The 27304-nt window shown below is 65.0% G+C and overlaps 1 protein-coding gene across 1 annotated transcript in view; it reads left to right on the top strand.

Moving 5' to 3' along the window:
* Positions 1-27304, top strand: part of SORCS2 (sortilin related VPS10 domain containing receptor 2) — a 404846-nt gene that overhangs the window by 376388 nt on the left and 1154 nt on the right. The window contains exons 17-29 of the mRNA XM_077750377.1: positions 2342-2567; positions 6118-6238; positions 7013-7146; positions 7696-7824; positions 9399-9570; positions 14369-14555; positions 14943-15076; positions 15984-16107; positions 17240-17352; positions 18320-18445; positions 20904-21003; positions 21520-21622; positions 25475-25578. Coding sequence (XP_077606503.1) covers positions 2342-2567; positions 6118-6238; positions 7013-7146; positions 7696-7824; positions 9399-9570; positions 14369-14555; positions 14943-15076; positions 15984-16107; positions 17240-17352; positions 18320-18445; positions 20904-21003; positions 21520-21622; positions 25475-25578 — 1773 coding nt within the window. The remainder of the gene's footprint in view (positions 1-2341; positions 2568-6117; positions 6239-7012; positions 7147-7695; positions 7825-9398; positions 9571-14368; positions 14556-14942; positions 15077-15983; positions 16108-17239; positions 17353-18319; positions 18446-20903; positions 21004-21519; positions 21623-25474; positions 25579-27304) is intronic.

The raw sequence follows: 27304 nt of genomic DNA, 5'->3' as shown, positions 1-27304 counted from the left end.
GGGGCGGGGGGTTGGGGGGGAGCAGCTGGAAGGTTCTGGTGGGGCTGGGGCATGGGATGCTGCGACGTCAGGGCTGCGGGCTTGGCCCAGAGGCACTCACCCAGCTCCGCTAAAATTTTACATTCCTACGATGTGGGGCCTCTTCTCGGCATCCTCCCCACCGCGTCCTGCTGGGTCCCGGAAAATCCAGCCTGCAGTGAAGGAAGGGCTCAAGATGGAGGAGCAGGGAGCAAGCGCCGCCCCGTGTTCTTTTGACAGTTTCCTGTTCCTGCTCGTTCATTGCCCTAGAATGTTCCCCCCAGGGTCAGGGAGCTTTCCAGGCCGATCTGCCCAGGCAGGAGCAGCTGCAGGATGGAGGCGCCGGCCGAGCCCCACTTGGGGTGGCCTCGCCCGCTGCTGAGTGGCTCATATCACCAGCGGCTGGGCGGTCCCTGCCCTCCCCGGCCCAGGAGAGGCGTCCCTGGCCCCCAGGTGGCACGGAGGGGGGGAGGGGGGAAGGCGTGGCCGGGCCCCAGGCCAAGGCCTCGCTGAGACTCTGGGCAGGCTGGCAGGGAGAGCGTGCTGGCCCGGGTGGGGGGCTGGTGGGGGGGTCCTGGCTCTTCCCTGTCCCCTCCTGAGCTTCCCTGCGCTGCCGCCACAGGAGAGGGGGACCTGTGATGGGGCCTCCCCGGGAGAGGTGCGGGCTGAGCATCACGGGTGCCAGCGCCCCCCTCTGGGCGGGGCCGGCACCCTTGCTCGCTGTTTAGATGTCTGCTCACAGAAGGTCTAGTGCAGGCCCCCTGCGCCCTGGCCTGACTCGGGGGCCACCCCCGGCCCTGCCGCCCGCCCGCTGGGAGGTCCTGGCATGCACCGCCCCACCCGGGCCTCAGCCTCCTCATCTGCAAAATGGGACCCGACCCCAGGGCCCCCAGTTACTTCCTCCTGTGTGAACCCTGTCTAGGCCGCTCAGCCTGACCATGTGTCACCTGAAGACTTAGCGGTGATTCGGTCATTCACTCCCTTCTTCATTCGTTCCTTCATCCATCCCCCACACACGCTCCCTGAGCACAGGCACCCCAGCTCTGAGCTGAGCCCATGGGGCCACGAGGATGACTCAGAGGCAGGCCCTGCCTGGGAGGTGCTCCCTGGCTGGAGGAGATAATGACATATAATTGGTGCTGAGGCTGTGGGCCCAGAGGCACTCCCCACCCAGCCTGGCTTCTGGGAGGGCTTCCTGGAGGAGGCAGCACTTAAGCGGAGTCTTTTTAAAAACATTTTTTTAATGTTTATTTATTTTTGAGAGAGAGAGAGAGAGAGAAAGGGAGAGTGAGCAGGGGAGGGGCAGAGAGAGAGGGAGACACAGAATCTGAAGCAGCTCCAGGCTCTGAGCTGTCAGCACAGAGCCCGACACGGGGCTCAAACCCATGAACCGTGAGATCATGACCTGAGCTGAAGTCGGACACTCAACCGACTGAGCCCCCCAGGCGCCCCTTGAGCTGAATCTAACGTCAGATGGGGGTTTACTTACCCTAAATGCTTCGCTGGCTCCACGATTTCTTCCTCACCTGCACAAGGTGCGTCGCGCTGGTGCGTGAGCTTTCCCGCCGAAAAGCCTGTACGTTTATTTGCAACCTTCTCGAGCGCATCAATGATCTAGAAATCGCCACGCTCCTTCGGTCATCCCACGCGCACTGAGTCTGGGTGGTGCGGGGGGCACGGGGAGGCCCGGGGACACGGGANTGGTTGGGGGGGGGGGCGGTGGGCAGAGGAAGTCCTTGGGCTGAAGGGCCCAGAGGAGGCCCCCACCCCAGCCTGGGGGAGCAAGGAGGGCTTCCCACAGGAGGAGGCTTTCAAGCATCCACAAGAAAGAGTTAGTCAAGTGGAGGAGGCAGGGCCAGGCAAGGAAGCCAGCAGCGTGTGCCCAGGCGAGAACAGGTTTGGATCGGCCTCAGACACGTAAAGGGCGGTTGTGGGGGTGGAAGGGCAGGTGTGAATTCTGGACTCAGAAGGCAGAGCTGGGGGAACAGCTGGGAAGCCAGTATCACTTTAGTCTGAAAAACAGTTTTCTGCACTGCAAGCCGGTGGCACCCTGTGATGAACTGGGAGGCAGTGAGCCCCTGTCCCTGGCCTGGCAGCGCCTGGGCTGGGCCCCCGCATTGGGTGGCGCTGACATGGCTCCTCCAGGGCCCAGATAACTGCCATCCCGGGGCTGAAAAGCAGCTTCACGGCACCCAGACGGCCCGCCCAGACCCCCGCAGCTGCGGGTAACTGCGGAGACGCGGACGCTGCCTGGTGCCGGCGGGCAGCTGCCCCTGGGCACGAGTGCAGGCAGCCCGGACACGGGCCCGGCCTCTTCTCCCAGCCCCCACGCTGGGCAGCACCGGCCCTGGGCTTGGGCAGGGCCGGACGCAGCAGGGCAGCTGGACCCGGACCAGGGGCGCCCCGCCCGCCCCCGCGGTGGTGACGCCCCTTCCCTGCAGGTTCAGCGTGGACGAGGGCCTCACGTGGAGCACGCACAACTTCACCAGCACCTCTGTGTTCGTGGACGGGCTGCTGAGTGAGCCGGGGGACGAGACGCTGGTCATGACGTGAGTGCCCGCGCCAGGGGGGGCGGGCCGGTCCCAGCCGACCCCGGGGGCCCTGCTGCTCTGAGGCGCGTCCAACCCCGGCCCCCCGGCCTCCTCACCCTCAGCTCCGCCCTCACACCTGCCTCCTNCACCTCCCTCCTCCTGCTCCCCCTCCTCCTTTCCCCCTCCTCCCTCCTCCTTCCTTCCCCTCCTCCTCCTCCGCTCCCCCCCCATCATCATGAACTACTGGCCCCTGGAAGGGCCCGGAGGCGCGCTGTGCAGAGCTGGCCTGACGCCCGGACAGGCCCAGGCAGGGCAGGCTGGGCCCTGAGGCTGCCGCTCTCGGCGCCGAGGCCAGTGGGGTGCTCAGCCCCGCTCCGGGCCACCGCTGACTAGGCACCGCGAGGGCGCGAAGGGGCGTCGGGCCTCCCTGCTGGGGTCTGAGGATGGGGTTGAAACGGGCGCAGGGCTAGGCCGCTCCCACCCCGACGCGGGGGAATGTGGGCCCAGCTCGGGAAGCCTCCTTCCTGGGCAGCCTGACCTCCTGGGGGCTTGTTCAGGCCGAGCTGACTCACAGGCCGGCCCAGGGCCCACACTGCGTTCCCAACGGCTCCCTGCACCGTACCTGTGCCGGCCGCACGGGGGCCACCGAGCAGGGCTCTGTGCCTCTTACTGATGATGCCCGTCCTGGGGAGACCCAGGTTCCCCCAAACGCACACCCACCCAGAACCTGTGGGTGTGACTTTCTTCGGAAATGGGGTCTTTGCAGGTGTGATCGGCTGGGGTGAGGTCACGCTGCGGGTGTGTGTATGTAATCCAACGACCTCACAAGAGGGGAGGGGTGCCGACGGGCACACAGGGAGAGTGTGACCCGGAGATGGAGACCGGGGGCTGGGGGTGCGCGCTGCCAGGACTGCTGGGCCGGAAGAGGCAGGGAGGACCCCCCCCCGGAGCCTGCGGGTGGAGCCCCACCTGCTGACACCAGACTTTCCAATTGTGGCCTCCAGGCTTCGGCTGTTTGCGGCCCTCGCTCTTGGGAAGGCGTCGGGGCAGCCCGGGAAGCCACACGGGCCCCACCCGCTTCCCCTCAGCTCAGGGCCGGGCCCCTGCGCTGTGAGCGCCGGCCTCTGTGGTCAGCCTCCCCAGCTCTTTCCTCTTCTCCCCGGTGGACGGGGCGGAGACTTCCCGAAGGCGGGGCCCGGCTGGGTCCCCGGCCCAAGAGGACGACGGGGACAGGCAGGGGAAGGGACAGAGGCCGCTGACCGAGCCCACCTGGTCCCACACCACAGCAGAGGCCACACAGGCCAGCCCTTCCCCCGGTCATTCTAGCACGGTCTGCAATGCGCTGTCCACATTCCCAGGCACCGAGGATCCCGAGGACCCCCAGAGCTGGTGGTCCAGTGGGCGCACAGACCAGATACAAGGGTGGCCCGCTTCCTCACCAGCGGGACCGGTGCTGGTTTACCGGGGCCAGCCGGGGGTGGGGGTGGGGAAGGCCATACGGGGCTCCAGCCGTGTCTTGGGCCTTTTGGAGCAGCTGACCTTGAACTAGGATGGGATGGATGAGTCACGGGCTCCAGGACGAGCTGTCCCACATTAGTGCTGGACCGTCCACCTGCCCTTTCCTGGAGCAGACGGTCCCGGCCAGGACAGCGCCCGGCCCGTGAGCCCTGTCCCCGCCCGCTCAGCCTGCGTGGCCGTGGGCCCTGCGGCCGGCGTGGATTTGCTGCCTGGGAGGGTGCCCTGGCCGGGCTCTCCCGAAGTGTCTGCTTAATTAACAGCTCACGCCCGTTTGCCCTCCCAGCTCACGGAGGGGCCCCCACGCCGCTGTGGCCTCATCGGCTCTCCCACCGGCTGTGACGGGCCGGACGCCCACACTTCTGAACGCCCCGGGGAGCCCCCAGCCTCGGGCCTGAACTGGCAAGACGTTGCCGGGCACGCACGGTGCTGCCTGCCCCTCGTTAGTGGGGAGTTCTCCCTTAAAGAGATCATCTCCCTGTGGAGACTAAGTAACCAGCCCAGCAGGCTTTGTTTGGGAGACAGGAGACAAGGGGACTGGCCACAGGGGAAGGTCAAGGCAGGGACCGAGGGAGGCTCAGGGCCCTCGAAGACCAGAGGAGGCTCCTGGCCAGCCTGCAGACGCGGGATTTCATCTGCCAATGAAGATAATAGTGTCTGCCTTGGGGAGCAGAGAAATCGCTGCGTGTCCGTGTGTGTGAGGTTCCTGCTATGTGCCCGCACCCGCACAAGCCGTTGCGAGGCCACCATCAAGCCCGAAAGGCCAGAGCCATTGTCCCCATTCTAAAGCCAAGGAAGCTGAGGTCCACAGAGGGACCTGCCCCAGGGCACCGACATACGGGGCGTCAGCCCAGGCCTGGATCAGAGCTGCCCTATGAAAGCAAAACTCTTCTTCAAATATCGGCCTCGGACATTCAGAGCCAGCGGTCATGTCCCCAAGAAAACACTCCAAGATATTTCTCACCTACCATCCTCGAGTGGGAGTGGCGTGCTTTCAGATCATGACTGTCCCTCCCCAAGTATCCAGGGCTGTCAGCATGGTTGGAAGGGGACTGAGTCCAATAGGGTGTATCACCTCCCCCACCCGGGTGCTCAGCCTCTGGTGATGAGTCCTGAATGCCGCGGGCTGGACTGGAGAAGGACCAAGGAAGTGCAGGCGGGGCCCCTCTTCTGTGGTGGTATTTGGAGCCCAAGTGTGAGGGATCAGGGAGAGAGAGAAGCCCCTGAAATAGCAGCCTTTGCAAAAAGGGAGGGATTTGAGTACACAGTTTGTACTCAGCAAATGACTCCTGAATCCTGGCAGAGAGAAAATGGCCCAAACAAGCTGTGTGACCTTGGGCAGGTGACTCAACCTCTCTGTGCCTCAGTCTCCCTTTCTGTAAAATAGGAGTGGACTCATTTCACAAGGCTGTGGTGAGGATTAGACCCGACAGTGTATTTGAGCCCCCAGCACATCATGGGTGCCCCGTAAAGGGCTGGCCTTTGGAGAGCACCCAGGGTGCTGCCCTGCTTCCTCCCTCGCTGAGGCTGGGGTCCTTCCCATCCTGCCGCTGTGAGTCAGCGTGCCGACTCCTGACTCTGGATGGCCGGCCTGGCTCTGCAGCGCTGGGGGCCTGCGGCACAGACCCCCTGCCCCGCCCTGCACGGTGCGGCTGACCCAGGCGGGAGACGCGCCCCTGCAGCCACCTGACCTCCCGCCATTCTGCCAAACGGAAGCATGGACCCTGGGAGGCAATGCAAGGGCCCGGCGGCTGCTGGGGCCCGGGGCTCTGACACTTCTGCACCCACTTCCTGGTCCATTGGGTGGGGGGGCGTGTGGGATGACCCCACCCCTGCAACCCGGGGGCCACAGACAATGCGTGACGGTTGTGGGGAGACCCGCGCCAGGAGCTCACGCCTGCAGCCGGCTGGCACCGTGCTGGGGGGAGGGGGTGCCAGGGATGGCCCCGGGGGCCCCAGCCAGGGCCGGCGAGGTGTCGCGGAGCAGGGGGGAGCGTGGTCTGGGGTCCGGATGAGCCTGCTGAGCCGATCCCCCCTCCTCCCCTCTCCCCAGCGTCTTCGGCCACATCAGCTTCCGCTCGGACTGGGAGCTCGTCAAGGTGGACTTCCGGCCGTCGTTCTCGCGGCCGTGCGGCGAGGACGACTACAGCGCCTGGCACCTGAGCGACCTGCAGGTGGGCGGGGCGCGGGCGGGGGCCCCTCTGCCCCACCCCCCCGGCGCGGGCCCAGGCCCCTCTGCCCTCCCCGGCGCGCCCCGCTGGCAGCCCGGTGCCCAGGGGTCTGTCACAGATCCGGGGGCCACACGGCGCCTGTGTCACGTGTTGCCTAAGACGCCCCGTGGGCCCCGGGGCGGCCCCGCCCCAGAGTCTCAGACACACGGGTGCTTCTAGAACACACAATGGGACGGGCACACTAAGTGGAGTCAACGAGGGCTGCAGGCTGTTCTCCCAAAGGTGTGAGGGGGAAGCTCGGGGTCCAGGGCTCCCGGCCCTGCCCCTGTCGCCCCGCCCCGTGCGGGGAGGGGGCGGGGCCTGTGGGGAGCCCACGCCCAGGGCCCGCGCATGCGCACCTGAGCCCTGAGGGCCGCGACTCCGAGCGCCGCACCGGGCATGCGCCCTGGGGCCCGGAGGGGACACCGAGACGCTCAACGCAGACTCGCTCTCCTGGGTTCCAGAGACCCGGGACCCCTCCGGCCCAGGGGGGCGTGAACGCAGTGGGTGCTCAAGGGACGCTGGTGGGTGGGGTTGGGAGGGAGGCCGCCCCCGCTTGACCTCAGGCACCCACGTGCCCTGCTGGGCCTCAGTTTCCCCCTCTGTGAAAGGGGACACTGCCCCGCGGGCTGCCGAGGGGGCCGAGAATCAGGTATTTCCGGGGAAGGACGAGACCAGCAGCCGGTGGAGAGCGGTCGACCCTTCTCGGCCGGCTCCTTACCCAGCGCCCCGCTGCAGGGTGACCGCTGCATCATGGGCCAGCAGAGAAGTTTCCGGAAGAGAAAGCCCACATCCTGGTGCGTCAAGGGGAAGAGCTTCACGTCTGCGCTGGAGTCCCGGGTGTGCCGGTGCCGGGAGTCGGACTTCCTGTGGTGAGGACCGCGCGCAGCACGGGNGCGCCCCAGGGCCAGGCACGCGGTCCAGCGGCGGCGCGGGGAGCGTAGCTCACGGCACGTGGGCGCCACCACTGCCGGGGCTGCTCACAGGTGGGAGGGGACGCCAGGAGTAGGGGAGCAGCCTGAGCCCTTCCCCGACCTCCAGAATCTGGTTCACGAAGCCTCTGGCCCATCGCGCGTCTCCTCAGCTCCCAGCTGTGTGCTGGCCGCCTGGCCCTGGACCTCCCTGCACCAGCACCGAGGGGGCCCCCTGTGCGGTGCCCTCCCCTCTCTTCTCCTGCCTGTCTACTGCTCTTCCTTTGAGATTCAGTGCACCTCCTCCAGCCAGCCCTCCAGGACACCCATGCTGGGCTCAGTGTTCTGAGTTCCCAGAATCCCCTCTGCATGTCCTCTCACCTGGAATGTAACTCTGTCTTCAGACTGGACAGGGCTGTGTGGACTTGCCCGAGTGTCCCCACATATGGGTGCCTCATTGCTGTGAGGTCCCCGGGCCAAGCTTCTGACTGCTGTTGTCCCCTCCTCCAGCGACTACGGATTTGAGCGCTCTCCCTCCTCGGAGCCTGATGCCAACAAGTGCTTTGCCAACTTCTGGTTTAACCCCCTGTCCCCGCCGGATGACTGTGTCGTGGGCCAGGCCTACACCAGCAGCCTCGGGTGAGTGTGCACAGGCCTGTCCGTGTCGCTCCCGGGGCGGGGCCACGGGGAGAGAAGGCAGCTGAGGCTGAGAGGTCAGGCTGGACACCGGCCCCGCAGGGTGTCCATCCTGAGCCCACGTGGCTCTGGACTAAGAACAAAAGCGTTAGGGACATGACGCTACGTACCCGCAGCTTTGGGAGGTCCCTCTTTCCCTTCGAGGGAAGTTTTGAGAAGGAAGAGAACGTCCGTGGACTTAGTAGAAAATCCCCATTACTACCCGTGGGGGAGGGGCAGGGCAGGGCTTGAGGGAGCAGGGCTGGAAGCCGCAGGCTTTGGCCTCAGCAGCGTAAATTCCACCGTCCATCCATCCTCCCCATCACGTACCCATGATCCCTCCATCCGTCCATCCATCCCTTCGTCCATCCTTCCTTCCACCCATCCGTCTATGTAGCCATCCATGCACCCATGCTTCACCTGTCCATTCACCTATCCACATCCTTTCCTTCCATCCATCCATCCGTCCGTCCATCCATCATCCATCCACCATCCATCCATCCACCATCCATCCATCCATCCGTCCATCCATCCATCTATCCACCCACCCACCCATCCGTCCAGCAGCACCAGCCTGCTGGGTGCACCCACTAGGGTTTCACAAGCAGAGACTCTTGTGTGAAGCATCAGAGCCAGGGCCCACAGCAAGGGCGAAGGGTTACACAACATACCACGTATGCACTCTGGGCACGCTTAGTGTGTATTTTCTTCTAAATTGCCTCAGTGTGTTTTGCACGATAAACTTCTGAATGTGTACTTAGCGACTGAGCTGTGGGGGCGGGAGGGGGCACCAGGCCCGGGGACGTGGGCGTACCCGGGCATTTGGCAGCGATGCTAGTTCCAGGGGCCCAGGGGCCGGGTGTGGCCTAAGGGGGTTTCACAGTCAGCAAGTCAGATGATGCCACCCCTGCCGTGGTTGGCCCAGGGTCTCCTGAAAGGTTTATCGGAGCCATGGGTCTCTGCCCCCCAACTCCTTTCCAGCCTCCTCCCAGCCCTGCTCCCCACTCTGGCTCCAGCCACCCACCACAGGACCTTTGCCCGTGCTGGTCCCGCTGCCCGGTGCCCTTCCCTCTCCTGCTCACCCTCCTGATTTCAGCAGAAAGCCTGTCTCTCAGGGACCCACCCCCAGAGCTATCAGTGGTGATTTTGCCGAGATGCGGGAGGCAGAGTGTGATGCGATCCATCTCCCCCCCCCTTGGCAAGGGCAGGGGCCGTGCGAGGTCAGCCCCCCCGGCAGGAGCGTGGTGTGAAGGAGAGGGTGGGTCTGGTGTCACTGATTCTCAGTAAGGCCCCAGAATGCGGGCTGCGCCCAGTCACGCCCTCGGCCACAAGAGCAGGTGCCAGGGTCGTCACAAGTACTGCGACCAGACACAGAGGCAGCCAGGGACGGACGCAGGCCCTGCGGTCGCTGGTCCCCCTACCCTGAGCCTGGGTTCTTAGCTGGGACCCGGGGCCACAACGGCTCTCGGTGGCCCGGGAGGCAGCCGCCATCAAGTCCCCACCGTCCGCGCAGACGCTGACCTGCCCTCTGGCCGCAGGTACCGCAAGGTGGTGTCCAACGTGTGTGAGGGCGGCGTGGACCCGCGGCAGAGCCCGGCGCAGATGCAGTGCCCGCTCGCACCGCCGCGGGGCCTGCAGGTCAGCATCCGCGGCAGGGCGGTGGCCGTGCGGCCCGGAGAGGACGTCCTGTTCGTGGTGCGGCAGGAGCAGGTGAGCGCGCTGTCCCCGTGGAGAGCGGCCGCCAGGAGAGCAGGCACGGTGCGAGGGGGCGTCCCCTCCACCCCCGGGCGGCTCAGACCAAAACCCGGGAAGCTGAGAGCGGACGGGAAGTCCCTCCCTGGGCCCAGACCCGCATCCAAAGGATGAATCCGACCCACGATCTGTGGGGGACAGTGGAGTAGGGTATGGGGGGGGTCTCCGTGCAGCCAGCACACAAGGCGGGGACACCAGGTTTTTTTAAAAGTTTATTTATTTATTTTGAGAGAGAGCAAGCGAGCAGGGGAGGGGCAGAGAGAGAGAGAATCCCAAGCGGCTCTGCCATCAGCTCAGAGCCCAATGCGGGGCTCGAACCTACGGACTGTTAGATCATGACCTGACCTGAACTCAGAAGCTTAACTGACCGAGTTCCCCAGGTGCCCCCATGTTCTGATTTTAAAAATAATTTATACTCATTGTAGAACATTTGAAAACTACCTAAAATGTCAAAAATATAAATAGCACCAAAAATCCTGTTTCCCCCAAGGTAATAACTGTTAAGTTTTATATTTTCTTCTGGTCTTTTATTTATTTTACTATTTTTTTAAATGTGTTTATTTCTTTTTGAGAGACAGAGACAGAGCACGAGCAGGGGAGGGGCAGAGAGAGAGGGAGACACAGAATCGGAAGCAGGCTCCAGGCTCTGAACTAGCTGTCAGCACAGAGCCTGACGCGGGGCTCGAACCCACAAACCGTGAGATCATGACCTGAACCCAAGTCGGACGCTTAACCGACTGAGCCCCCCAGGCGTCCACTCCTCTGGTCTTTTAAAATTAATACACAGCCTGCTTCATTCTTCTGATTAGAGAAGTCACAAACTCACTGCAGAACGTTCAAAACCAGAAATCACGAAGACTTGCCAACATGCAGGAAATTCTAAACAACAGGAAAGCACGGAGGACAAGCCTGCTCCCCGCAGAGGGAGGCCCCCCCCAGGACCCTGCTCCCCCCTGAGGGAGGCCCCCCAGGACCCAAGCTGTCTGCGCACGCCACTCCAGTGGGCGTGGGGGTCTTTGGTGAACAGCTACGCTGGACGAAGCAGGTTCAGCTTCATAACCGTTCGCGCTGTATTTAGCACACGGCCTCCAATATGATGCCTGGGTGGGGTCGGGGAGGGTGACGGAGGACCTTGCTGTTGGAAAGCAGGGACTCTGCTCTCATGCAAACAGGGAAACTGAGGCCCGAGGACGTAGAGCTGTGCGTGTGAGCCCCCGTGCGCCCAGCCCCACTGGTGTGCGGGGGGATCCCTGGCTCAGAGAGGTGGGTGCCTCACCCGAAGCCACACAGTAACGAGTGACAGAGCTGGCACTGGGCCCCAGGCCAGGGCGCACTCTGCAGGGACGGCGCCTGGTCTGTGGCCCCCAGACTTGGGCCGGGCCTGGGCCTCGGGGACGGCCCTGGGGCAGGAGGGGGGTCTGTCACAGCAGCAGGAGGCCGGGGTGATGCCCCTCCCCAGGCGGGGTCCCTGGACTCTCCGGGTGGGCCCACCTGCCGCCTAAGTCCCAGCATGGACGCCCAGGAGGAGCGGCCGTCTCCTGCCCCCTAGAGTCTTCAGTCTCGCAGTTTTCTCACGTGTGTGACTTCTCAGGACGGGACAAGCCTATGACCCACTGCACCGGTGTCCCAGCCCCGAGGGCGGGGGTCGCCGGGGGTGTGGGCAGTGACCAGAAGGTGCCCCTGTAAGAGAGGCCGCCCGGCACCCGGCCCATCCAGAAGAGGCCGCTGGGAAGCGTGGGAGCCCGGGCCGCAGTGGACACGCTGCTGCATGTGCACACGCGCACACGCGTGGTGTCACACGCTCACCACAGCTCACAGACACATCTACACACGCACACAAGTCACACCCGCCCGCCCTCATGCACGGGCCGAGCTGCGTGTGGACACAGCTCAGTCTGGGCCGGGGCCACGTTCTGGGTGCAGCTAAGAACTAAGAATAAGAGCGGATGGAGGTGCCAGAAACACACTCGTGCGGAAAGTGCAGCTGACTTTGCCACAGGTGGAAAAACGTGGCAGGGGGAGGGACGGTCCTCGGCCAGCGAACCTCTGCTAAAGAGGAGCCTCGGCCGGAACCTCACACCTCATCCCAGATCAACTCAGAACGGACCGCAGCGGTCGACGGAAGACGGGAAGCTATAAATCCTCGAGGGAAAAGATAGAAACCGCCCAGATCAAGGGCTGGGCCATGGGTGGGTAGAGTGGACGCTGAAAGCGTCGTCCGTAAAGGAAATTGGACACATTGGACCCGGTCAAAATGCAACACTTCTGCTCCGGGAAAGAGCTTGTAAAGAGGAAAAGCATGTTCCAGAGAAAATATGTACACAGCTCGCATCCAGCCAGGCCTGCTCCCCGGGGGAAAATGAGGAAACGACTCCCGTTAGGAAACGGGCAGAGGACACTAGGCCCATTTCGTCACGGAGGACGTGCAGGTGGCCCGCACGCACGGGAGGTGCTTGAGCTTCACTGACCGTCAGGGAGACAAGGACTCGACCCCAGTGCGGTGCCACGACGCGCCTGCGAGAGCGGCTAGCACGGGAAGCGGTGACACCGGTGAGGGCAGGCGAGGTCGCGGAGACACGGGACCCCTCACTCGTGGCTTCAGGGGGAGCAGACGGGACCCGCGCTCCGGAGGACAGTCTGGCGGGAACACGCAGCCACCGTGTGCTCAGCGCGTGTGCTCCCGGCGCGTGTGTCCGGGAAGTGCACACGGGCGCTGGCGGCAGCCTTCCTGCAGAAGAGCCAGAAACCTAAACACCCCGGTGTCCCCCGAGGGGCGTCGGGTGGACAGCGGTGCAGCCACAGCGTGGAACACGACCCCCCGTGACAGGGAGCAGGTCCCTGACGCGTGCCACGGCCTGGGTGCGTCTGAAATGAATCACATGGACTGGAAAAAGCCAATCCCAGGGACTCCGTGCCGCCCGGCTCCTTTATTGGACATTTTGGGAAGTGTCAACATCAAGGAATGGGGGACAGAAGAGGGGCCGCCAGGGGACGGGTGTGACGGTGCTGCTGCTGGTGGCTCTGCACCCCGGCTGTGACCGTGCGCGTATCCCAGGTGTGACACTGTGGTCTTGGCAGTGGTGGCCGCGGGCATGGGGCACGGGGCACACACTGCGCTGGCCCTTACGCTACACGGGACCTGGCGCTGCTCTCAGGATACACTGTTCTCGTCGTCCGGCCGCGCTCAGCAGCACAGGGGACAAAGCAGATGGAACACGGCAGATGCGGGGGCGGGGTCATGGCGACCTCCCTCCTCTGTGCCTTTGTATTTCCTGTGTGTCAGCACTGAGGCTGGACTACTTCGTCATCAGGGGAAAAGACGGCAAGTCATTTTAACCGAGTAAAACGGTTGAATAGTTCAACGTGCATCAGCCCAGCGGCCCGCAGGCAGGAACGCGGGGTCCCAGGGTGCGCCCCAAAGCCCCGGGGCCGCTCCGGTCCGAGGCGCGTCTGGCTTGCAGGCTGCCAGCCCAAAGCCCGAGGTGGGTGCAGACCCCGCTGCCCTCGGGCCCGGGAGGCCTCCTGTCCACAGGCAGCACTGGCCCCCGGGGCTGCGGCCCAGCACACGGGGACAGTTGAACAGCATGCGAGTGAGGTCCCGGGGCTGCGGCCGCCAGCGGCAGGTGCTGCAGACGAGAGACGGCCCACGCATCTCTCGCAGCTCTGGAGCTCAGATTTCTGAATTCAGGGTGTTGTCAGAGCCTGGCTCTCGCTGGGGGCGCGGGGAGGGATTCTCCCCTGACCGTTGGTTTCTGAGATGCTCGTGTCCCTTGGCCTGTGACTGAGTCACTGCAACTCTGCCCTGTGGCCACACAGGTGTCTCTCCTACATCCCAAACCCCGGCCTCTTCTTGAAGACGCGGCCACTGGACAGGGCCCGCCGTACCCCAGCATGACCTCACCTTAACTAGCCGCTTCTGCAGAGACCCTGTGTCCAAATACGGCCACACTCTGAGTCCCCAGGGGACGTGCACATGGGGGTGGACGCCGCTCAGGCCAGTAACTGTGTTTGCAAGAAAGCGAAGCGAAAGGAACCTCTGTGAAAGGTCTCTGTCAAGTGTCAGGGCTTCGCAGGCGTAAAATGAGAGGCTCGTAGGCGGCCGGTGCTAATCCCGCGTCGTTCCTGATCACCAGGACAGGGATTCCGGGTGTTCCCGCAGGGATGGGGAGGGGCAGGGGTGAGCCGGCAGGGGAGGCAGGAGCGGGCATGAGACGGATGCAAGGATGCTCTCTTGCTATGACCTGGAGAAAATTCGTCTTTCTCGCCGGACTTCCCGCGCCTCGGAGAGGCTCCGGTGGCTGTGTGGGGGCCGGGGCCCCCAGTCCTGAGCCGGAGACCCCGTCAGACAACCCCCGCTGCTCAGACACCGGGAAGGGACCGCAGGTGTGGGAGCCCCGTCCCCACGGACCCCGTGCGTCCGAGCCGCATCCTCGCTCCACAGAGAATGGGATCAAACGCTCAGGAACCGGGCGCTTGGCATCAGAGATGGGAAAAGGTTCTCTGCGTTTGCTGGGAGACGCCTTAGGAGACTTCGTGTCTCTGATCTTTCTGGCCGTGTTCCTGAAATCCAGCCCCGGCAGGCTCAGGCCTCAGTGGGTGGCCCCGGCTCAGGCCCCGAGGGCAGGCAGGTCTGGTCCCTGGGGGCCCGGGGCCGCCGCAGGTGAGGAAAGCAGCGAGGGAATGAGTGCGTCCACGGCGCCCTGCTGGCCTGTCCACTTTATGGCCACAGTCAGTGGCCTCTTGGTGTTCCCCGCAGGGTGACGTCCTGACCACCAAGTACCAGGTGGACCTTGGCGATGGCTTCAAGGCCACGTACGTGAACCTCACGTTGACGGAGGAGCCCATCCGGCACCGCTACGAGAGCCCTGGCGTCTACCGCGTGTCCGTCAGGGCGGAGAACACGGCGGGGCGTGACGAGGCGCTGCTCTTTGTCCAGGTCAACTGTAAGTCCGCCGCCCGTCCGAGGCCAAGAGGCACTCCCTGGGCCAGAGAGAACCTGGTCCTGGGGAAACGCAGGGAGTCCCTCAGGCCTGCTCCCGGACCCCAGTCCTCAGGACGGCAGGCCTGGGGTCAGGGAGACAGGCAGGCAGGGCTCAAGTCCACACCCCTGGTGCTCTGGGCCCTCGTAGGGTTGGTGATGGTGGAGAGGTGGTGATGGTGGTGATGGTGATGATGGTGGTGGTGGTGGTGAAGAAGATGATGATGATGGAGGTCATGGTGAAAATGGTAGAGATGGAGGTGGTGATAACTGGTGGTCGTGACGGATAAGCAGCCTCTAAAATGCCCGTGCCCCGATGCCCTGTAACCCCGGCCTTTCCCTGACCCCGCAGCACCCCTGCAGGCCCTCCACCTCGAGGTGGTTCCCGTCGTTGGCGTCAACCAGGAGGTGAACCTCACAGCCGTGCTGCTGCCCCTGAACCCCAACCTCACCGTCTTCTACTGGTGGATCGGCCACAGCCTGCAGGTGCGCTGGCCCCGGGGACCCGCGGGCTGGCACCTGGGTGAGAGCGGGGCGGGCACTGCCCTGGGGCCTGGGCAGCGGGACACTGGGACCGTGGACTTGAGGTGAGCACCGCAGCCTTTCTTCCTGAGCGTCTGCTCGTGTTGGGCTGGGTCTGAGCGTGGCGGACGCAGGATAAAGCGGACCCAACGCTGCCTTTTCCTGGGGACAGAGGTGTGGGCGAAACAGGTGACCTGAGGTGTGATAAGCATCGCAGGAAGGGGCAGGCGAGGTGTTGCGAGCTCCAGGGAAGCTCAGGCCATTTCTAGTCTGGCTGATGGGTGTGGTCAGGGAAGGCTTCATGGAGGAGGGGATCACTGGGTCTGGACCTGATCTCAGAACCCTCCCCCAGAGCCCTGGGGTGTGCCCTGGACAGTGGGGAGCCACAAACAATGGCTGGTAGGAGGGCCGGAGGGCCTCTGTGGGCAGGGCTGCCCACCTCAGCCTGGGGGCCCTCAAGACCCAAAGAGGGGCATCCTTCCCTCACTCAGGAGGCTTATCCCTGCACCCCAGGGATAAGCCCCCAGCAGCGCTGAAGTCCCAGACGGAGAGGCCGGGTGGGGAGGAGCTGCAGCCCCAGCCTGTGTTCCTGGAATGGGGGTGGGGCTGAGGAGGGCGCTGAGCTCTGGGTTCAGTCACAGCTCAGCGACTTCCAGCCCAGCCCTTTGGGCAGGTCTGGAAGGAAGGGGACACGAGGGGCTTAGAGCTGGTGACTCTGGGGGGCCCTCCCCGTGCCCCTCCCCCACTGTCCCCATGTCCTGACCAGAGCAGGGGAGGGTGGGCATCCTCAGTGAGGCCCTGGGCAGCGGGCGGGGCGCGGGGCAGGCTCTCCCGCATGGACCTGCCCTGATGGCGCCCGTGGTCCCCGCAGCCCTTGCTCTCCTTGGAGAACTCTGTGACCACGCGGTTTGCGGACACAGGGGACGTGCGGGTGACGGTGCAGGCCGCCTGCGGGAACTCGGTGCTGCAGGCCTCCAAGCTGGTCCGCGTGCTGGGTGAGCCCCCTCCCCAGGGCCGGGCGCACGTCTGTCCTTCTCGGGAGCGCCGGGGTCGGGTGACATCCTGCGGGGGGGGTGGGGGGGGGCACAGCAGGCTAGGGAGGGGAGCCAGTGAACACAGCTCTGACGCTCCCCAGCTTCCCTGGCCTCAGTTTCCCCATCTGTAAAATGAACACGGACGAGCCTTCATGCCCAGTGGCACTCACGGGCCTCACACGGCACAGAACGAGGACGTGTGGCTGAGTGACTCGTCAGGGTCACCAGGGCGGCCTGACCTCTCCTGCCCCTTTGTCACGTGTTTATATCTTAAAGTGAGAGGACCCCTAATATAGCCTCTGTTGACACTCCCGTTCTGAGTCTGCATCCCATTTGCCGGCACTCATGGGGGGGAGGGCCCAGGTCCCTAATGGGAGACGTTTACAATAAAGGATTAATCCTCCAAAGGGAAGAGACCCCACCCCCACCCCGTGTGCTGTTGGCCTCATCATCACACTGATAAAACCTGTTTGCTTTAAGAACAGCCTCTCCTGTGGACAGCAGCCATCAGTTAAATATTTAGTGGAGCTGACTGGCTGTTGCTTCATTCACAGACCCGTGCACGCAGGGTCCCGAGCCCGGGGCTCTGCAGTCACCGCCTCCCCTGCTGTAAGACGCTGGCTTCTCCCTTCACAAAGCACTTGTCCCTTGGGCCACTCAGGCCCACAGAGCCTCCTCCCATGGGGCTCAGGAGTTACCTGGAGGGACTGCAATGAGCTCGGAGGCGCCGGTCCTGTCACGGCACCTGCAGGGGCTCTAGGGTGGGCCTCTGAGCTGGCAGATGGGAGAGAAAGCGAAGGTGGGACCTCTGCCCTCGAGGGACGCTTGCTCTGGTGGGGAGACCAGCACAGTCGAAGTCCGTGGGTCCCTGGGGGCTGGGAGCCCAGCCTCACGGGGTGTGTACGTCCTTGTGGGTGTGCGGGACAGACCTCACAGGACAGGCTTGGTGCGGGCGGGGCCCTCCCTCCCCAGTGGACACGGGGGACCTGAAGCCAGGGCAGGCCTGGGCCATCCGGGGTGCATGGCCTCCTGCCGGGGGGCGCAGCCTTGCTGCCCAGGACTGACCAGCTCGCCCGTCTCTGCCTCTTTCCAGACCAGTTTCAGGTAGTGCCTCTGCAGTTCTCCAGGGACCTGGATGCGCACAACCCCAACACCCCCGAGTGGAGAGAGGACGTCGGCCTGGTGGTGACCCGGCTGCTCTCCAAGGTGCCCCCAGCCCTCCCACGCCGGAGCCTCCCCAGCACCTGAGGGGCCTCAGAGCAGGGGAGCCCCAGAGCCCCTGNGAGTGGGTGGAGCCCAGTCCCGGTGACCCGGCCTTCAGGCTGGCTGCCCTGTGCTTGGGGGCCGCTGCCGGGCTCTGCGTGACAGGCAGCTGGAGCGCCAGCTCACAGGGGAGGGGCAGGCCGACTCCTCCATGCACTTGGAGTAGCACCAGCTATTTGCACAGGACACAGTCACTGTCCTCTGATGGCCCAGAATCTCCTTAGTATGATACTCATTTATACATGGAGTTTCTATTCTGAGCCCGATGCTGGAGCCAGAGAGAATCAGTGTGACTGCCGCCCCTGGGGAGCTCACAGACAGCAGACGGGGTGCGTCAGGGTGGGCGTAGGGCACTCGGGGCCCTTGGTCCCTCGGTGAAGGACAGAGCAGCCCCCCACAGTCATCCGAGGCTGTCACAGGCTGAGGCCCACTCCGGCCATGCCTCTCGTCACGTGGTTAATAATGCTGGTGATACTGTTCTGGGCGTTGAAGGGTGAATAGGAGTTTGCCAGGTGGAAGTGCCTGGAGTGGGGTTTTCAGGAGGCAGAGCGACCTGTGTAAGCTGAGCTTTGTGAGCTGGAGGAGCTGTTTTCAGGAGCCTTGACCTCTGGGAGAACAGTAGCCAGAGAGGGGTCGCTCACCCTCAGCGTGAGGGATGGACTGGAGGGAGCAGGCCTGGCCTGGGGGGTGAAGGGCTGAGGGACCAGGACGGCTGGGCTGCAGGAGGCGGAACGGGGGGCCAGCGGGCTCGGGGGCCGTCCCCGTGGGGTGCAGGGTCAGGCATAGCTGGCAGGACCGGTGGCCAGGACTTGGACAGACCGAGGGCGAGGGAGGGCATTCCTGGGCCGCGGCGCGTGGCAGGCGGCAGAGAAGGCGGGCGGCTCAGGGGGGCTTGTGTGCGTCCCCGCAGGAGACCAGCATCCCCGAGGAGCTGCTGGTGACCGTGGTGAAGCCAGGGCTGCCCACCGTGGCCGACCTGGCCGTGCTCCTGCCCCCTCCTGGGCCCACAAGGAAGAGGAGCCTCACAAGTGACAAGGTACCTCCCGAGGCCACTGGACCCACGCTCTCCCTGCACCGCCGAGGGTTTGGTGGCCTAGTGCCCAGGGTCTGGTGATACGTCACAGCAAGCACATTCTCAGGGGTCTTCCTCACATCGAGGCCCACGTCTGACCCATGGCTGCCTGGCGCAGGCGGCCCGTTCTCCTCCCTCTGTGGCCGCACCCCCGGGACGCTGGTGGCCTCCAAGGTCACTGTTCAGGGGAATTGGGGGGGGGGCGCAAGTGCACGGGGCTGGACCACCCCCCAGGGGGACATCCCAGTGGCCAGAGCTGGTCACTCTGGCCCAAGCTGAGCATGAGGGCTCCGGGCACCCGGGGTGAGGTCTCAGGACAGAGTGGAAAGCGGCACCCATCCACTTAGCAGATGCCGTCACTGCGTAGGGCGGCTTCCGAGCCACAGCCCTCGTCTGGGCGGGTAGAACACCTGCTGCGTGGCGGGCACCGCACGGGGACCCAAGGACGAGTTGGCGTCACCCGGGTGCCCTGGGGAGGCTGTAACTCTTCCCCAGAGAGTAACCCGGGTGAAGGAGGAGAGCGCAAAGTGGGCCCTGGCACCGCCGGGGTCCTGCAAGTTCCCGGGAAGCTTAGGCGGGGTGCACGTCGGGCACGCCCCGAGGGCGCGTGCGCAGGACTGGAGCTGCTCGGCCACGAGCTGGCCGGCCCCCAGCAGGCGGTGCGTGAGCCAGACGTGGTGCGTCCACACAGCGCGGTCGTTTGCAGCCGTGAAAGGGAGGCAGGTCTGACACCTGCCACCACTGGGCTGAGCGCGGCAGACAGGAAGCTGGGGGCGGGGGGTGGAGCGGCCACCAAGGCCGCCTGCTGTGTGCCTGCGCGGACGCGGCTGTTCGGAGTGGGCCGCCGCGCGGAGGCGGAAAGCGGACTCGGGCTGCCGGGGGCTGGGGGGCCGACACTGGTTTCCTCCAGGGACGATGAAAATGTTCTGGACTCGTAGCTGCACGATTGAAGTACACTAAACCCGCTGAGAAGGAAGGAAATGTTATCTCCAGGGAAAAAGATNACACCGGCACTGAGGGCGGGGGCACAGCCAGGCCCGCGGCAGCCCTGTGGGCGGCTGGGAGCGTCTCCGTCAGGACCACAGAGAGGACAGGGAGCCAGCCCCTTGTCACTGCCACTGCCCCTCGCCACTCCCACACCGCCTCCTGGTAGACGTGACTGTCTGGGCCTGGCCCACAGCGTTTCCCAAAGGGCACCCACATTGGCACCCGGGGCTCCCCAGTTTCCCAAGCCCGCGGCCCCTGCCCCTTCTCAACAGCAGAAGGTTGAGAGTGACTGTACCCATTTCTCAGACAGGGAGCTGAGCACAGGGACTCAGCACAGCTTAGAAAAGGCATGGCGGGCCTTGGGGACCCCCTCACTCGGCCCGCGGCTCCCCCCACCCACCCCAGCCCAGGAATTGGAGAGCAGGTGGGCGAATTCTGCAGGAGTCAGATGTGGGTGCTCAGGAGAGATTTGGAAGGAGATGGGGAGGGACGGGGAACCGCCCCCCACCTCGTCCTGAGCGCAGAGGGTAAACCGCGTGCCCGGGGATGGTGACAATCCTAGAGACCGGTCAGGACCACTGACCGCGCGGCAGCTGCCTGGCCGCCGCGTGCTGGGTGCGGGGCCGGAGGCATTGACCTTGCCACAGGAAGGGGCTGCAGCTTCTCGGGGCCACGGGCGAAGGCACAGACCCCGGTGCCTTCCCACGTCCCCCGGGCCTGGCGCTGTTCAGGCCTGTGGTTCACACGGTCCCAGACGCGGCCCTCGCATCCCCAGGGAATGGCGGTGCCAAGATGCTGTTCCCGGAGGCCGAGTTTGGCCCCCAGAAGGGCCCGCCCAAGGCGCCGTGGGAGGGGGAGCCCCAGGGACCACCACCCCATTGGAGGCCCCCTCCCGCAGCACCTCTGCCCCCACCTGTGTGGAGGGATGACATGAGCGCCCCTTTGGAACAGCTGACAAACGCCCCTCGTGAAACGGCAAATGACCATTTCCCAGAGGCCGGCTGCCCCCCACCCCCCGTGATGCAGCACCACCACCTCCCGGGGTTGCTCTCCCTCAGGGGTGCGGTCACTCCCGGCCTGGGTCACCCGGCCTGTCCCCGTCTTGGTCTTCCCCTTCTGGGAAGCCCTCCCTGACCACTGCCAGGTCTGGGGGCCCCCTGGAGCACCCCTGGGCTCCCCAGCTTTACCGCACTCTGTGGTCCCAACCAAAACGAGAGCTCTCGGACCCCAGCTCGGTCACCTTTGTACCCCTTTGTAGGTTCTCGGTGCAGGCGGCCAAGTACTCCCATTTTACAGATGAGGAAACTGAGACCCAAAGAAGCTGAGTGCCCACCCCCAACCCCGCATCTCTGGAGGGTCAGAGCGGATGTCTGCCCAGCTCTCCCGCTGGGAAGCCACCGGAGGGACCCCGTCACTCTCCTCTTTCTGCTTTCAGAGACTCCTGGCCATCCAGCAAGTGCTGAAGGCACAAAAGATCAGCTTCCTTCTTCGAGGCGGGGTCCGGGTCCTGGTGGCCATGAGGGACACAGATACAGGTGAGAAGCCCGGGGCTTCCCCTGGCCTGGCCGTGCTCGCCCCTGCAGGGTCGAGAGGTGTGCATCCCGGGCCCCCAGGCGACGCTGCTACCACGGGGACTGGGGCAGAGGACCCCTCAGGCGCCACCCGCTCCTCCTGGCTGGACCCGGGTCAGAGCCCTGGCTTTAAGTGCCACAGACATTTACGGTCTCGGAGGACCTCGGGCCCTGCCCCCACCGGGGCTGTGTGCTCGCCCGTCACGCGTGTGTCCTTTCCTGTTCGGGGAAGCATCTTTGCAGGAGCTGAGGCACGTCCCCTGCCCCATGGAGACGCGGTGCCGTGGGGCAGGCTCACCGCACACCTTCCAGGAGGAGGGGGCAGGGCCCTGGTGCGCACAGCGGGAGTCGGGGGGGTGGCCCGGGGCCACGGTCCCCTGAGGCCTGCCCACGCCACTCAGCCGCACCAGGAGCACCTGCCCAAGGAGGCCGGGGTGGGGGACGGTGGTGCCCCGCTGACCGCCACTGCTTTCCCTGCAGATTCCCAGAGGCTGGGAGGCGGCGGCGGCTACTGGGCGGTGGCGGTCCTCGTGGTCATCGGACTCTTCGCGGTGGGCGTGTTCATCCTCTACAAGTTCAAAAGGCAAGGCCGCCCGGAAGGTCAGGCGTGAGGTGGGGCCTAGGGCAGGGCCCTCGATGGGCTGTGGCGGGGAGGGCGCGAGGCTAGACGGGCTCCGGGTTCTGAACGGCCGGGGTCCCGGGAGGGACAGCCAGCTGCTCACGACCCCACGACCGTCTTCCACCCCCACCTCCTGTCTGCCGGCATCGCGGCCTCATCTCCCTCAGCCCCACCTCCCGTGGAGGGAGGCCCCGTCCGTTTTACAGATGAGGAGGTCCAGGCTCAGAGAGGGTATGCAGTGCGCCCAGGGCCGCACAGCTGGTGAGCAGAGAAGGGGGCTCTGAGCCAGGTTCGCCCGGACTCCCCCCTGCACTCACCGCCCCTGCACCCCTGGGGGGCCCTGCTGAGGCTGAGGGGGTCACAAGCGTTCTATGCAAGGCTCAGTGGGGACTCCCGGGACTCCCCTCCCTTCTGGGCCTGCTGCTCCTCTGTAAAATGGGTTTAATAACCACGCTGGGCTCCTCGCCGCCCTGGAGGGGCTGGAGAATCTGAACCTCCCTGGATTCTGGACAGAATGAGCCAGACGTGTCACCAGACTCACTCTTCAGAAGGCAGCTTCGAGATGTGACTCATTGCTTCTCCTGACTTGCTGGTTCAGGACCAGCGGCCTCGGCTGCCCTTTGGGACCGTCCGAGACGTACTGACCCTTCCCTTCGTGCTCCTGGGAGGCCGAGGGTCCCTCCTCCAGCCTCGCCTTCCCCAGGCCCTGGGCCCCCCTCACCGCTCTCCAGACCCCTCCCAGCTCCGTTTTGTTTGGTTGGTCTTTTATGTAAGTCGTAATCATGTACGCCCGCACCTCCTTGTGGGTCATCAGCTACATTGTTTGGTTCCAACTGAACGGGCAGCCTGAGGTGCTCTGAACGTGTGAGCTGGTCTGGAGAATCTGGGAGGACTTCCCTGAGGAGGGGATTTCTGAGTGGGGATTCTGAAGGATGAGTAGGAGCTCGCTGCGGAGAGAGGCCAGAACGGGAGTCAGGCTGTGGCCTTTCTTGGTTTATAGGCTCGTAGAGGCACTGGTTTCTGGTGGACAGGTCCACCTGGGTGTCCCCCCCCCCCATGGCACCTCAAATTCAAATCGAACTCAAGATCCTGGCCCTGAAAAGCCCCCCGTGGATGAAGGACACAGCCCACCTGGGTCAGGAGTGCCACCTGCTCCCTGTCTGCTCCCTTCCCACAGCCCGGATGACGTGGCTCGACCCCCACAACCACTCTGAACGTGGGATTTGTCACAGCTGGGAAGTGGCATCCGAGACCAGGATTTCAGGGGCTAAAGCCAGGGCCCCTCCGTACCCCGAGTCAGGGCCAGGTTACAGCAGGTACCGGCAAAGCCCCAGGGACTGTAACTCCGGGCCTGGGGCTGAGAGGTGCCCCTGCTGGCCAGGGCCCCTCCTGGGCCCCCCTGAGTCTTCGGGTGGATGACAGATGCACTTGACCCCTTGAGAGGCAGGTTCACGCCCCCGCTGCCTCCACGGTGTGATGTGGGGCCACATGGAGAGCTGCCGACTTTATTCTGATGGTCCCTGTGATTTCCTGGTCGGGGTCTGTCTGCTCTTGGCCTCAAGGCTGCCTGGCGCCCGCTGTCCGTGGTGCTGGCCCCGGGCCCACCACCCACACGGGCACCAGGCTGCACACGCAGAACAGTCGAGGCTCCGCCGGGAGGGGGCCTGGTACTTACCTGGAGGCACACAGGGCCGCCTCCCAGCATCCGCCCCCACCCAGTGAAAGGGCGTCCCTGCTCCCCCCACCACCCCCTTCTCATTGTCCCCCACTGTGCCAAGGGCTGCAGTGCTTAAGTTCCCCCAAAGATGGGCCATGGAGGTGTGGCCAGGCCAGGTGGGACTTGCTCAGAGCCTCGACTTCCAGATCTGTGGAATGGGCACGCTAGTTCTCCCAAGGATGTGAAGAGCAAGCATCCTGCCAGCCCCCCTCTGCCGCTCCTNAGCCTTGCAAGTCTCTCCTGCTTTCCGTGGGCTCCCGGGATCGCCCTGGGGGGCCTGCCTCGACTTCCTCATCTGTGGAAGGGGACTGAGAAGGAGGGGGTGAGGGATGGGGAGGAGGAAAAGAAGAGAATGAGAAGGAGGAAGAGGCAGAGGAGGGGGGAAGAGGGGAAGAAAGAGGTGAGAGGGAGGANCGGGAGGGACAGAATTCCGGCCTCATTAACTGTGTTCCTCAGACCCCCCTGAGGACCAGATAGCAGCTCCACAAACAGCTCGACATAAGGGTCCCCAGAGGATGGGGATGGGAGGAGGACGGAGGGCCCCGGGAGGGCCCCGAAGGTGCCCCACTCAGGGGTGAGGTGCCGGCCCACNTGCCCCCCCACCCATTTCTCTTTCCCCTGGATGTCAGCATGGGTGTGGGTGTCATGTGGACTTTGTCCAGGGCAGGGTTGGTGGGTCAAGGCCACGGGAGGGACAGAATTCCGGCCTCATTAACTGTGTTCCTCAGACCCCCCTGAGGACCAGATAGCAGCTCCACAAACAGCTCGACATAAGGGTCCCCAGAGGATGGGGATGGGAGGAGGACGGAGGGCCCCGGGAGGGCCCCAAAGGTGCCCCACTCAGGGGTGAGGTGCTGGCCCATTGCCTGGCACCCTGAGGGCTCTTCCTGAACTCACCATGAGCGTGGGGTTGCCGTGGAAACAGCGAAGCGTTGGGGGGGGGCGGGTGTCCCCCCTCAGTGCACCAGCTCAGCAGGGAAGGCGAGCTGAGCAGACTGGTGCTGGGCAGCCTCGCTGGTCCTGAGGCCTGAGGCTCCGACAGCCTGTGGGGGTCCAGGGAGCTGGCTCAGCTCCTGGCGGTGTAGCAGTCAGTGTGGGCTGGGCTCAGCTCTGTAACAAACTGCCCCGGCAGCTCAGGGGCTCACGGTCACCGAAGGCTGACTTCTCGATAGTGCTGTCCCCTGGGGCTGGGAGGGGCTAGCTTCCGGGAGTGGCTCGGGGGCAGGGCCATTTCCAGATGCAGGAGGCCCAGCAGGGGGAAGAGAGTTCTGGAAGGACCAAGTCACACCTTAAGTGTTTCAGCCTGGAGGCGACATGTGCCACCTTTATTCGCCCTCAGTGGACAGAACCGGTCACAGGGTCTGGACCAGCCTGGAGGCCTGAAGGTGCACCTGCCATCCGGGCATTCCTACAGAATGGGCGGGGCTTGGGGAGCGGCGTCTGAGAGAGCCTGCTCTTCCCCTCTGACCGCGGGCTCTTCTGCTCGGACCCGGGGCTCTTTCCTGGGACCACGGGCCCCTCCCGGGTTTCGCTCAGGCTAACTAGACATTGAACATGAAGGAGCCTGGCCGGGGGAGCCTGAGCCGAGGCCCAGCTGAGGCAGAAGGGGCTGTGCCCACAGTCTCCTCCCCCTTTGGCCCCGGAGGGACAGGAAATAGAGCGAGCACAGTNATTGAACATGAAGGAGCCTGGCCGGGGGAGCCTGAGCCGAGGCCCAGCTGAGGCAGAAGGGGCTGTGCCCACAGTCTCCCCCTTTGGCCCCGGAGGGACAGGAAATAGAGCGAGCACAGCCCTGGGACCGGGCAGGACTCGGCAGGAGCCTCTCAGAGCCAGGCCAGCTGTAATATGACCTCAGTGTAGGTCCCAAGGGAGACAGACCTTGAGCACCCGTGCCCTGGGGCAGGGGGGAGTCCAGGGCTGCAGAGCTCACAGGAGGGAGGGCTTCCTGGAGGCGGTGGTTCGGAGCAGAGATAGGACAGGAGATGAGACACAGGAGCACTGTCTGCACCACTCTCGAGAATGCTCCGGGGCCCAGCCGTCTGGGGGCCCTGGGGGCAGACGGCCTGGGCCGCGCCCTGAGCCCCGCCTCTGCTCCGCAGGAAACGCCCGGGCAGGACCGTGTATGCCCAGATGCACAATGAGAAGGAGCAGGAGATGACGAGCCCCGTGAGCCACAGCCAGGGCGTCCAGAGCACCATCCAGGGTGAGGGGTTTATAGATGTGATCCCGACTCGCAGACTCTGGGTAACGCCCGTCCCGAAAACCCGCCTCCCCACCCCGCTGCGGGCCCCTGCCTCTGGCCAGCCAAGCACTCAGGACCCAGGGCCAGGGTCGGTGGCTCCGTGTCCCCGCCACCCGAGGAGGGGATGACCGGAGATTAAATCCGCGGCCCGGGGGCAGCGGGCACCACGTCTGGCAGCCCGAGCACCCGGCCCAGCCCCGCTGGGGGCCCCCCGGGGAAGCCGACTGTTCTCGGGACGTCGGTGGCCTCTCCCCGGTGCCCCCCGGTGCCCCCAGCCGCCCTCTTCACTGGAAATGAGGATTCGGCGGCATGTGCACACGGGCGCCGCCGCCAGTGCCCTGCACTTCACAGCTTACAGAGTGCTCCGGCTCCGGCGGTGTCCCGGGCGCCTGGCCGTGCCTGGCGGGGACGCCCGTCACCGGCCACGGCGCACGGCTCTCCCCGCTTCTGCCTGCCTGGTGCTGGCGTGGAGTCACCTCCAGGCTCCCTGTCGGCCTTGGGCGCGTGGCTCGGGCCTTCAGCAGCTCCTGCCTGTGCCCCCACTCTCGGTGGCCGGCCCCCGCGTCCCCCAGGCCAGCAGCCAGAGCACAGCTGCCGGGAAGACGCCCCGAGGGTGTCGCTGTCCCCACAGGTTGACACGCTGTCCTCTCTCCTGCCGTGTCTGTCCTGCCCTTCAGAGCTGGGACAGGCGGAAATCGGTGTCCCACTTTTTAAGTGGTTGAAGACGGGGCTCCGAGAGGTGAAGTCATTCACCCAGGTGGCTCAGCACACAGGTGGCTGACGTCGCATCCAAACCCAGGCCGGCCAGCCCCCTAAGCCTGTGTCTTTCAGTTTCCGCATAGAGTGGCCGGGGAGGGGCCCCCCCGCCTTTCTCCTTCCCCCGTCCGCTGCAGGGGCCCGTCTGTGGGACGGCCAGTCATCACCCACATCTGCCAGTGGAGCCGTGGTCCCCAGGAGCGCCGCCCCGCCCCTTCCTGGGACGGGTGACAGCTCCGTGTCCTGAGCCCTGGCCCCGGCCGGGGCTGAGGGACCTGCGTGAGGCAGCCCCAGCAGCGTGGCCATTTCGCAGATAAAATAGCTGAGATTCAGAGCGGTCGCTTAGCTGATAAGAACTGGATTTGAGCCCAGCTCCGCGGCTCCGAAGCCTGTGCCCTCCCTTCCCCCCACCGCAACCCCCAGGCTGGGGGTGCATCCCTGCACCGCCCCAAAGACCCCTCCACCGGCCTCTCCCCGCCAGGGGCTCGGCTGCCTCCCACATAGCCCGTCCCCACCTGCCGCAGGTGGCTTGCAAGGCGTCACCTGCAGAGTCCGGGAGAGGCCCGGGGCTTCCCAAGCTTGGACGCAGGGCGCGGGTGTCCCGGGAAGACCCGGGCTCTGGTCGCCTGCCTGTGGCGTGTGTCTGCTGTCACTCTCCTGAAAAACAATTCAGAGCAGACTACTCGCAGGGTATTTTAAGGGAGCACTTAGTATGCGCCAGGTGCATTTCCCCCCGGCGGGCCTAGCCAAAGCCTCAAGGTGACGGACCCCGATGAGGGTCTTGCCCAGCAAGTCGGGCTTGTGAGCCCCCCAGACCCGCAGCCACCCTCTCCCTGAGCACCGGACCCCCCAGGACGTGGCGGGAGCGGCTCGCTGGCAGCTCCAGGGTGGCCCCCTCCCCTCCCCCACGGGGCGGGGCTGCCCTCCCCTG

The sequence above is a fragment of the Crocuta crocuta genome, unplaced genomic scaffold, assembly GCF_008692635.1.
Source record: "Crocuta crocuta isolate KB4526 unplaced genomic scaffold, BGI_CrCroc_1.0 scaffold179, whole genome shotgun sequence".
Lineage (NCBI taxonomy): Eukaryota > Metazoa > Chordata > Mammalia > Carnivora > Hyaenidae > Crocuta > Crocuta crocuta.
This window is presented reverse-complemented; position numbering and strand designations above follow the sequence as displayed.